At 38.8% G+C, this 11,266-nt stretch overlaps 3 protein-coding genes across 10 annotated transcripts; all 3 read right to left on the reverse strand.

Moving 5' to 3' along the window:
- Window positions 1-329: 329 nt before the first annotated feature.
- On the reverse strand, window positions 330-2,986 carry LOC110822387 (protein NUCLEAR FUSION DEFECTIVE 4-like). The gene is made up of 3 exons (XM_022052494.2): window positions 2,200-2,986; window positions 1,188-2,026; window positions 330-1,110 (listed from the first exon to the last, which is right to left on the reverse strand). Exons 1-3 carry the CDS (start codon window positions 2,539-2,541, stop codon window positions 627-629), a joined length of 1,665 nt encoding a protein of 554 aa, XP_021908186.2. The 5' UTR covers window positions 2,542-2,986; the 3' UTR covers window positions 330-626.
- On the reverse strand, window positions 2,355-7,452 carry LOC110822386 (oligopeptide transporter 7-like). 5 transcript variants are annotated; one of them, XM_088217436.1, is made up of 8 exons: window positions 7,019-7,452; window positions 6,420-6,911; window positions 6,128-6,203; window positions 5,451-6,030; window positions 4,756-5,325; window positions 4,408-4,663; window positions 4,015-4,197; window positions 3,108-3,912 (listed from the first exon to the last, which is right to left on the reverse strand). In XM_088217436.1, the coding sequence occupies exons 3-8, from the start codon at window positions 6,183-6,185 to the stop codon at window positions 3,298-3,300; spliced, it is 2,262 nt and encodes a 753-aa protein (XP_088073562.1). In that variant the 5' UTR covers window positions 6,186-6,203; window positions 6,420-6,911; window positions 7,019-7,452; the 3' UTR covers window positions 3,108-3,297. The 5 variants fall into 5 exon arrangements, with proteins under 5 accessions (XP_088073559.1, XP_088073560.1, XP_088073562.1 ...); XM_088217435.1 differs by having other exon boundaries at window positions 6,128-6,215; XM_088217433.1 differs by lacking the exons at window positions 6,420-6,911; window positions 7,019-7,452 and adding an exon at window positions 2,355-2,495 and having other exon boundaries at window positions 3,287-3,912; window positions 6,128-6,373.
- On the reverse strand, window positions 4,793-11,257 carry LOC110822388 (S-adenosyl-L-methionine-dependent methyltransferases superfamily protein). Of its 4 annotated transcripts, none has more exons than XR_015818315.1 (11): window positions 11,008-11,257; window positions 10,716-10,860; window positions 10,254-10,344; window positions 9,915-10,130; window positions 9,575-9,813; window positions 9,280-9,414; window positions 8,878-8,945; window positions 8,704-8,765; window positions 8,293-8,431; window positions 7,981-8,082; window positions 4,793-4,945 (listed from the first exon to the last, which is right to left on the reverse strand). XR_015818315.1 is itself a non-coding variant. In XM_022052497.2 (10 exons), exons 1-10 carry the CDS (start codon window positions 11,118-11,120, stop codon window positions 8,073-8,075), a joined length of 1,200 nt encoding a protein of 399 aa, XP_021908189.1. In that variant the 5' UTR covers window positions 11,121-11,257; the 3' UTR covers window positions 7,706-8,072. The 4 variants fall into 4 exon arrangements, 2 of the variants coding, with proteins under 2 accessions (XP_021908189.1, XP_021908188.1); XR_002541250.2 differs by lacking the exon at window positions 4,793-4,945 and adding an exon at window positions 7,706-7,890; XM_022052497.2 differs by lacking the exon at window positions 4,793-4,945 and having other exon boundaries at window positions 7,706-8,082; window positions 9,933-10,130.
- Between the last annotated feature and the right edge of the window lie 9 nt (window positions 11,258-11,266).

Below are 11,266 nucleotides of genomic sequence, written 5' to 3' on the forward strand. Positions count from 1 at the left end.
TATTTAAAATAATATAATATATCATCATAATATAAATATAAATATATATATATATATATACATACATATAGAGATAGGTTCAGACAAATTTTAGAAGACTAAACCAACACCTGCCTCAACCCGCCCTTATTTTTCCTACCAACACAAATCCGTACTTCAGCAAGAAACCATATTGAATTGGATCCAAAGAAGTGAGTTCAATTACAAAATATTATATCTAAACTCAAGTTTTGATTTTACTTTTTACATCTCAAAAGTATTTTTATAATAAAAAGTAATAATAATTTTTATAACTACTTTTTTTTTTTTTTTAATCAAAAATCAAAATATTTCTACCAAATTTTTTTGGATTGCAGGTCATAAAAGGATGATGAACAATTACAGTTCTTAGATAAAGTAAATTTATCAATTACAAATACACATTCCACTAAAACTATTACAACTAAATTTACCCATTTCACATTGTTGATCCAACAAAATTGCGGGTATAAAAAAATTCCCCTAAAAAAAGGGAAATTCATGGATAGAAAACTCTTCACTATAAGACCCATTTTCCTCTCACAAGAAGGAAAAGAACCAAGCAGCCAAGACTTGAACCAAGTTTGAACTTTTGAGTAGCCAACCTGTCATGACTTTTCCAAGATGGCTTCGGTTGCAGCAAAAGCAGACTTCTTATCGGCATGATACCTGCGATAAACATTCTTGGTTCTAATTGTCAATAACATATCCAATCCAAACCCAACAATACATGTAACAGCCATGATTAAGAACACAAGACAATAACAATGAGCTCCAACACAAGTGTTACTTCCATCCCCTGAGGCAGTGGCTTGAGCATCATACAAGTATCCGGCAAGCAAACCAGAGAAGAGGAATGAACCCAATGGAAGGTTAAGGATGAGAATGTTGTAGAGAAGACCGTAGAATTTGAGTCCAAATAGTTCTGAGGCAACTGCCACTGTTATTGTCAGGCGGACTCCATAGCATATGCCTACTAGAATTGAACCAATGTATAGAGATCCTGGCAAGGCTAAAGCCATGATAATGAATCCTACAGCCATTAGAATTTCAGAAGCTGCATTCCATACCAGCCTAGGTGTTCCATACTTCCTGCAAAATCATATAAAATGTCCTTAGGAATCAGCAGCAGGAAGTCAAAAGTAGATGGAAGGGGAAATAGGTATTACCTCATGTAGTACTCCGATAATAAGCCAGAGAAAATGCGACCAAAGAAGCCCCAGATGCTGGTTAAAGAAACTAAAACAGATACATCAGCGAATCCAAGTGCCAACCCCATCTGTGCCATGTTATTGATCACACACATTCCTGTTCCCACACCACAAAGAAATGACATGAACAGAATCCAGAAATCAAGTGTCTGCATCATTTCAAAAATGGTGTGATCCTCTCCAATTGACGGTTTCCGTTTTGTTTGATCAACTTTCTCCACTTTGAGATCTTCATTTACTATCTTTATTTTGTCTTCTTGTCCCCCTGCAGCTCTTTGATCAACTAGCAATGGTTGTTTTATTGCTTGCTCAATATCAGAGCTAGATCTTGATTTATACAGAAGTGCATAAAATGGGACAATCAATGGAGAAGCCAGTAAGACAAGAAGTCCTCCTGCAAACATCATAGACAAAAGGTGACCGTGGCTTCCAGTGATGTCAAAGGCTAATAGGTAGATGGCTACAACGATGGCGATGACATTGAATATTCGGAAAAACTGAGATTCTTGTTTGTCTTCTTGAGGATTTGAAGCTGGTGCAGCTTCATGGAGAAAAAGTGCAGCAAGGAGGCAAATGACAGCAGGGATAAGTGCAAGCATGAGGAGAAATGGTGAGGGGTTAGAGGAGAAGAGTGCCGTAGAGATATCTGTGAAGATTGCAGTGCTGAGCCCCACATAACCCTTGAGGATTCCGGAGACAGGACCTCGATTTTTGGGGAAGTTTCTCATGCACGTAACTAGAACTGCTGTGTTCATCCATGTCGTGCTGTTGCCCCCCATGCAAAGAAATATACACATCTGTGACAGAAGAGATTATGTAAGACAATAAACTGGCACATAAAAAACATATGTGATCTTGTAAATTAGAAACATTATTCTGCAATTCTGGTTAACTAAGATGGGATTTAAGTTGGTCGTCATTAATGAACAGAGTTCTATAGATTCTGGAAAATAGAATCCTTAGTTCTCACCTGCCAATAGGGGAGAGGAGAAATTCGTTGGCTGACAACAAGCCATTGAGCTCCATATCCAATAAGCCCTTCCAGAGATCCAATGATGAGTATAACTGAGGTTGGCAAATAATCTGAAGCAAGACCAGAGAAGACGCCAAAGGCCTTTCCAACATCTTTGGCAACCGACAGATTATTGAGCTCCAACTGGGTAAGAGCCATTAGAGACTTCAACGCATCTGAGTAGTTAGAAAATGTGTAGTTATTGCCACAAATTGCTTGAACCCAAATGGCAGTGACAAATCCTAACCATTTTCCTGCAGAAGTTAAAGATGACAAGAAGAGAGCCATAATCATAAGCATTTAAAAGAAAAGACTACTAGGAAATGAGTTTCTAACAACGGTTGCTTTTGGGTTTTGGAGGTAAAAAGCATATAATTTATACTCTTTTGTTCTGCCTTGGATGTGGCCAAATAAATTGAATTAAAAGATTGTGGGTAGACCCTGGTTTTACAATTCTGCTACCAGTTGGCTGACTGCTATAGTATTATATGGAAAAACAGCCGCCAGATGGTGGGTCCCGATGAAGCTGGTTTGGTAAGAGATTATCATTGAACTTAAAAATATAGATTTTTCAACCTAATATGGTGGTATTATATAATATATTCAAGCTGATAAGAGGAAAAGAAATAATCAATCTATTATGTGAAAAGTCACAGAAACTCAAGTGAGTGAACATCAATTACAGCTTCCAAAACAGCAAGAACCCCTGGATTCATCAGCTTTAAGCATCAAGAATTTGAGAAGTCAATTGAATGGAAATAGCCAAATATTGGCTCTCTCCCAACTGATTCAGCACAAAGTTTCATCGTTTACAGTACAGAGAAAGAACATCATGTATATGTGCATGTAACTGCAGATTATCCATCTTGCTTCTTAATTACAGTTCAAATTTTACTGACAATGCATAAAGTGAACAATCATCCAAAACCATTACATTGTAATTTACAATTTAATATAGTAACTTACATCATCATTATTTCTATTTATAAAATCTACAAAGGATTATTCAAAGAAAACAATTTTAGAAGTTTGATCCAACACCTACTTCTGTTCCACTCAGAAAATTGGGCAGCCTTTAACTATAACACCTGTAGTAGTTGGACAAGAAGCCAACGGGCATCCATCAGGGTGAGTTCCCCACCAGTCAAAGCTAACATGATTCATCCCCAAGCACATGTATAGCAATACTGCCATGAAGGCCAATCCAGCATCAAGTGCCCCAGATAACACATAGTTGTGGCGACTCCACCATTCACGATAATATCTATAAGCAATGAAGCCTGAGAAGAACGCAATAAGAACCCAACTAGTGAAGTTGACAGCAGTAGCTGGCGGCATGTTGATTGTTGCACCCAGGAGCACAGGCATAGTAATAAGTTTAATCCAATGCTTGTTTGGAAAGGTCTTTTGAGCCACCAAAACTAAAATAGGTGCAACAGCCCCAACTAGAAAGAACCAATTGATTGACGAGTAGTAGCCTAGCTTTCCAAATATTCGATAAGGACCAATCAAACCCCATATAACAGAAGCATCATAGAATACATGGTCACCAGGGCATGTCCACGGGCTGCCTGCTGGAAGCAATTCTCTATCACATATGTCTGGAATTGTGCTCATAAGCCACCACGTCGTTCCTAAATGAACTAAAGCTGATATAATTGTGCCAACCACCTGATGAAAATATGTAAGTATTAGAAAGATGTTGTAAATACATTGACATTTTTGTTTTTTCCTTCCATTGTAGGTGCAAACAGGGTAACAACAGAGACTAACCTGTGCAACAAACATGGCCCTAGGGGGAATCTTCATGTAATGACCAAGCTTGAAGTCTTGCAAAAATGTAAGGCCTTGTTTCATACTTATATATCCATACACTTTAAAGCATATGTTAGCAACAGGGTATCCTGGATAAATATACCCCATGATGTACTCTGTGATCACATTCAGAGCTGGTGTCTGTGTATAAAAAGGAAAATATATCCTACGTTAAAACATGAAAGTGACCAAAGGATTTTAAGTTTACATGTCAGTGGAATTTACTCGAAGCTAATAATAGACAAATGCCACAAGGAACAGAAAGAGGATCCTAAATCCAATAATAATAATAATAATAATAATAATAATAACCTCACAGTATAGAATCCTAGAAAGAGCATGGAAAAGTACCTGATTTGTTGTAGCAGCGATTACTCCAACAGGAAGAGTGAAGAACATGGCAAGACCACATGCAAGCAAGATGCCCCACAATGGCAATTGGAGTTGAACATTGTAGTATTGGCATGTAAACAAAGTTGCTGCAATGTTCACCAAAAGTAAGCATATGAACCACCATTCAGGTACTTGCTTATATCTCCTCATAAGCCTTGTATGCACATCCACCTTCTTCTCTTGGAATGCAGACTTACTTAGCTGCCATATATCTCTATACCCTTGAAAAAATGAGTTCAACTTACAAACATTTTAATTGAATAAAGCCTAAACAGAAAGATCTTCTCAGGGAAAAGCTCATCCTACCTTCCATGAAAAAGGAAAACGTGGAAAATAGTGGCAGTTAGGCAAGCAAAACCAACACCATAGTATATAGCAAAGAAGATGCTGAGATACAGTGGTCCTTCATGGTCATATGCTTGAATGTCAAGGTGAAAACTTGAGTCTATAACAGCCGAGATATTGTACTTTTGACCAGTAGATGTGAACAGACCATCTGAGAAAATGGGGAAAGTTCTGGCCTTAAAAAGATTCAACCAATAAGCAATAGGAGTAATGACATAAGTGACTAGGGCGAAACCAACAGCAATATTGGCAGTAGCAAACCAAGGGCTAGCAAGAGGACTTCCTAGGTAAGAGGATATGCTGGACCAGTCAAATCCAATAGCACCAACCCCTAATCCATGGAGTCCAGAGCCTAACTGTTGTGCTATAACAGAAGTAGGGAATACCCAGCAAATCCATGACATAGAGGTCAACATTGGGAAGAGGTAGCCAGGGAGCGCATAATAACCAAAGCTACAAATAAATGCAATGAGGAAAAACTGGTTTCTTGTTAATCCACCCTTGGGCCTCTCCTCTTTCTCATGTAATGCTCTGTAATTTTAAGATTTTGTCGTCGTCATCATCATCATCATCAAACCAGTACATAGAGATAATTAGTAAAGTTAAGAGACGGATACGACACGACGTCGATAGGAGTATGCTTAGAGCTTACAGACCTGAAAAGGGAAACTTGGACGAGGTTCTGAGGCCACCACATGGTGGCGGGCTCCACCAGGTACTTCCGAAAAATTCCGGCCCAACCAAAACCCAGCACCTGGGTGGTTATAACGACAAGCAAGGCCGCTGGGAAAGTCAACTGCTTCTTGTAAAAGATCTTGATGGCGCTGACTATGTGTATAGCGTAAACATTACCGGCGCCAGCGTTTGCCAATATGGTAATAAGCACATGCTCCTTCAGGTTGAAAGGTCCAGGATTAAGGCTGAACTCCCATCTCTTCCCTTCGAAGAAGACTCTAGCGCTGACCAGCGAGGCCATCAAGTGGCCCAGCGGAACCACCGCGATCTGGGCCGCAATCGATGTGATGGAGAGTGGCTCCCTGCGGTACCAAAAGAACTGGTTGACGAAAGAGAGGAGGACGCAAGCCAGGCTCCCCAGAACCCATGTGCGAAACGTGAGGGATGGGAGGGACGGATCATCTGTTGTTTGCACCGTGAGTGCCACTTGCTCGACCGGTGAGTTCTCCTCATCTTCCGGTGACGGCTCAGCCGAAATGGAAGCCCTATCTGTTCTGCGTACTAGATGTGGAAAAAGGAGAGAATTCGTAGAATTCGTAGTGTTTTGTCAGGAGGAGAGTGGAAAGAACCAAAAAAAAGGAGAAAACGAAAATCTTACAGAGAGGAGCGGCGACATCATCACCGGCGGCGGCGGACATTTCGGGCCCCAAGCCCATATAGCAACGGGCTAGAAGCTGCACCGGAAACTTTTGAAATAGGTAATTGGATATTAGCGAATGACACATTTAAGGTTGGCCATGCTAATTTATTAATCCGTTAATAATCCGTTTTCAATATTAATATATATATATATATGTTTTTTAAATAGAGAATTCGTTTTCAATGCTTTCATCTTCAAGCTTTAGGTCGTAATGCATGTGGTTCTGAAATCAGTAGAGGTACATTCATACCAAAAAAAGAACTGTTTGATTTATGAAGACGAGCAATGCCGCCGGGAAAGTCAGCCGCTTTCTATATAATATCTTGACGGTACTGATGATGTGATGGCGTACACGTTCCCGGCGCCGGTATCCACCAATATCGCGATCAGCACGGGCTCCATCATGTTAAAAAGTTCCGGATTAAGCGTGAACTCCCACCTCAACCCCTCGAAGAACACCCTCTCGCTGATCAGCGAATCCACCATGTGATCCTGGGAACCATCGCAATATGCGCCATTATCGACGACACAATGAGGGGCCCTTCGAGACCAGAAGAACTAATTGAGGAATGAGAGGAGGACGTAGGCCAAATTTCCCAGAGCTCATGTGCGGAATGTGAGGGATGGAAGGGAGGGGGATTGTTTGTGGCGGGCACCGTAAGTGCCACTTGCTCAACCGGCAAGTCATCTTGAACTCACTGTGATGGCGTGCTCGAACCAGATGCTGCACCCGAGTTGTGAACTGCATGGGGAAAATAAAGAAGTGAGTTTAGTGTTTGGGGAGGTGGAAAGTGGGAGAGAAAGAGAGGGAAATGTAAAGAGAGGATGGCAGAGACCCAAAATTCTTACCAAGAGGAGCTGTTATATCATCACATGCAGCAGTGGCGATCATCTCTGAAAATTTTTGCCTGCTCTGTCATTTAGGGAGAAACAGACGTAGACCGAAGAGAAAGGAGGGTTTGCAAGCCCATAGACAAGTGGGCGTGTGATGAAAAGGTGAATACAGATTTATGTATAGTTGTTAAACAATAGTTAGTTGATTATGATATTTCTTAATCAAGATCAAACTTGCCTTTAGGATTACCTTAGTATGAACTTGGATTAAGGTTGTTCTTGTTTTTTTTTTTTGTTTTTTTGTTTTTTTCTGAGAATCGGACTAAGCTTGTTCCTGAAAAACCTACATTAAGGTTTTTGTCTGTTATAAATGTTTGATTCCTATTAAAATATTCATTTATAAACACACATTTTCATATTTAGAATATGAACTGAGTAAATTTCAAATTTTCAAACAAAGTTTATATATATATATATATATATATATTTTTTTTTAAAAAAATAAAATAAAAAATTAAGTAAGATTTTTAACATGTTATTATTACTCAATTAAAGAAATTTTGTCCTTACAAAATATATATATATTTTTTGTTCAAAAACTCAATTTTCAATTTTACATTTATTTTTCAACCCTGTTTCTTTTCATAATGTTCATAGTCCTTGTAATACTAATATAAAGATTTGATTCATATAAAATGAGAATAACCCAAACGCAACTTCATAATTAATTGTTAGATCCTTCGTGAATTAAAAAAAAAAATGTTAAAACATGTGAAAGGTGAGTACAGAAGTCATTGAAGTTGGTATTCAACCCACTTATAATTTATCTTTTGTCCTCTATTAGTCGCTTAGAGGTACATGACGTTTCTGCAAAATGATGTGTGTGTCTGCGCGCGCACACACACACACATATTAAGGACATCAGAATGAAAATGTAACTCTTTGAAGAAATTGGAGAGAAAACAGAGATGACATACTTAGGACAACTGCTAAGATTTGAATGATGTTAAATGTCTGATGGGATCTCTAGTGTCAAGTGGCTGGAATAGATGGGTCTTCGCATACACCATCACGGAGGACTGCAACATCACAACAATATATATAAACGATACAAACAGGCAACTATAACTCAAAACCTACTGGAGGGAAATCCTCTTCAGAGAACAAAGCCTGAAAAGGTGCATCTTATGTTTTTCCACACACACAGAGAATTAAAACAACATAGTTTATATTTCACACAGATTAGTCATCATTACTGCAAAAACCTTTAGTTATTAGGTGGAATCTACCTTGGTTCAACTGGCAATTTTCTGAATTTTGCTACAAAAAGTCCGCTAGTTTGTGATGTTAGGGGATCAAACCGCCATGTCTTTGGTATCTTCCCTTTCTTACAAGGCCAATCTTTCGCTGCATCTATGTCCTGCAACTCTGCCAGACAAGATAAAGTAATATCAATAAAGGATGATGCAAAGATGATAAATGAAGTCATTCATTGACCCAGAAATTCAAGGAAATAGTGGAATCAACAAAACCATCCGCAATTTAAAGAGTGATATGTGGACATATAATTATAATTTACAATGTAGGAAGTACTATTTTTTTTTTTTTTGAAATAAAACTTTCGGAAGTAGTATAAACATTAAACAATTATTTACTTAAAGATATTCCACAATTACATTCCAGACCACAGGGCAACCCACCTGCAGAAGGATTTCCTTTGAGAAACTGCTCTACCACATCTTCATTCTGAGCAACTGTAAGACTAATTAACCAAAAAGATATAAATAAGAAGACATGATCATGCATGTATTCAAATGTGTATCTGCTTGCGTCTGTGTGTTTGATAAAACACAAGAGATGTCAATAGGCTGCACCTGCAAGTGCTGTACACAAGTGACCCACCAGGTCTAAGCAATCTGAAACCATTTGTTAGGAGTTTCAACTGCAAACAAAGAAATTTATCGTTAAGAGGTCGGAAAGAACTGCCCATGAAGCCAAGTTATTCACCGAGGGGTGGCAGAGAATCATCCAGCAAGATGATAAAGCATAAATTTGTAGGGGAAACAACATATCTCATCTTGTGTGTAGTGGATACAAAATAATGATGCAAATCACAAGGATAAATGGGTGATTCATTGATGGATAAGCTTCTTCTAAGCTCTACATGTATGTTCCCTCGTTTGAAAATTCAACTTCTTTGAATGAAATTCCAGATAGCAGCATAAATGACAAATTTGCCTAGTACATATTAAAAGAATGAATCAATTAACAGTTACCTGAAGAGTGGTTAAGCTTCTGTCAGTTCTCTCTGCATCCAATACACGACGTTGGAGAGTTGTCCAACCCCAGTGCTCAAATTTTTGGATATGTCTAATTGACCCATCATGGGTGCACTCTGCGTCCACCAGGACCTGAATTGAGTTTCAATCAGTAAGAGGAAAAGGGGTCTACTTCAGCAGAACCAAGTTGAATAGCAGTCATGCTTAAATTCAAGACGAGGAAAAATTATTTTCAAAGAAATCCTAGAGAAAACACATTGGTCCGTGCAAATAAGGAGAAACGCATCTTCACCTTGTCATAGCCACGATGCGAAATTTCAGTGCTATAAACAGCATCAAATAGTTCACTTTTTCTGAGGCCCACTACTCCAGAATGCTGCCCATAAAAAATGAGTTCAGGATGTTTATTTGCTGTAACCGATTTTGAAGCCATATTTTTCCTCAATTTAGCTGCTTTTTTCCTTTCTTTCCACGGTCTCCTTGAAGTCCATTCCACAAATATATTGTTCTTATCCTCTGAAGCAGATTCAACTGTAGAACACTAGATGGAATGATAACACATTAAAAATGGGCTGACGGCAACTAATAGAAATCTTCAATGGCTGAATGAGTTATATCTCAAAACTCTTAACTGGGTTGATGACATTTACATGATATCAGCGGTGATTGTAAGTTAACAGGGACAAGAGAAAACATGGTTCCGTCAGCAACAAAAAGTCGGCACCGCTCACCAAGCCCATACTTCTGCAGCATAGTTCTAGTGGCTGCTAACCGGTGTCTTGCAATATCAACACCAGTTACAGAACCCGAATCACCAAGAAGATCCAGTATCATACAAAGTTTAGCCCCTGTATACATAGATGTTATAGCAATCAGTGAAATTACAACTTGAAATCATGTCAGTTAATAAGCCATAGTGGGAAAAAAGAATTGATTAACTTATACGCTATGTTAAAGACGAGATTATTCACCAGGAGCAGCGCACAGATCAAGGACATGATCTCCTTGTGAGATATCCAAAGCAGAAACAGCAGCTCCAGAAGCAGCATCAATTCCATAAATCTGTAAGACCAAAAACACGAACATGACATACGAAAGCAAATGAATGCAATACACATCCGCAGAAGACACAAAAACCAACAGAACCTTTAAGTCTTATGCATGAAAAATCCAATATCAGTATCAACTTCCACCAACTTTCAGAATTAGGAAGAACAAACACCAAAGAGATAGAAAAATGCAACAACTCCAACAACCGTGTGATTCTACTTAAGTATATAAAAAGCTCCAAGGTTGCAAGGAAAAAGACGATATCATGACGAGAGGTTCTTATAATTTCCCAGTCAACTTATCCCAAAACAAAAATTTCCAAGTTAATCACAATACCAACATGAGTATAACAGCAGTGTCTTGAAAGTTCTCTTCATCCTAACCTGTCCTTGCTGGTATGCTGTAGAGTTAGCAATCTGAATATCAGGAGGAAGAGAATGAAAACCAGCCAACCAATCAACTTTTTCAAGCTTACACTTGATCTCGGCTTCAATTTCTCCTATAAAAGCTTCATTCCCAGGTTTCAACCTTAACCAAAACAGAAGATACCGATAAATTGCAAGTGTTAAAATTTCACTTACAAAAGCTAACAGAAAACTCCAAAAAATTAAAACCTTACAGAAGAGAACGAAATCAACAGAATCATAAAAACTAGGAAGTACTTTTCTCGGGTACCTTATGTAACGAGGTACAGTATCGCTCGCCGTATAAATCGAAGGGTCAATTCCATTCACTTTAAGGAAATTGAGGAACGCTTCTGGCAATGGCAACTTCGAGTTTTCCTCCATCGCCAACGAGTAAAATCGCCAAATCACAGAACAAGTAGAAGATTAGGAAGAAGCAGCCAACCCTCACAGAGAATTGCAGGAACCTCACTAACCCAGGGAGCTCTGGGGTGCTAACACAGTTCTGTGGTGAAACGCCGCCGTATTGT

Source organism: Carica papaya, chromosome 4, assembly GCF_054855325.1.
Source record: "Carica papaya isolate Zhongbai chromosome 4, ASM5485532v1, whole genome shotgun sequence".
Classification (NCBI taxonomy): Eukaryota; Viridiplantae; Streptophyta; class Magnoliopsida; order Brassicales; family Caricaceae; genus Carica; species Carica papaya.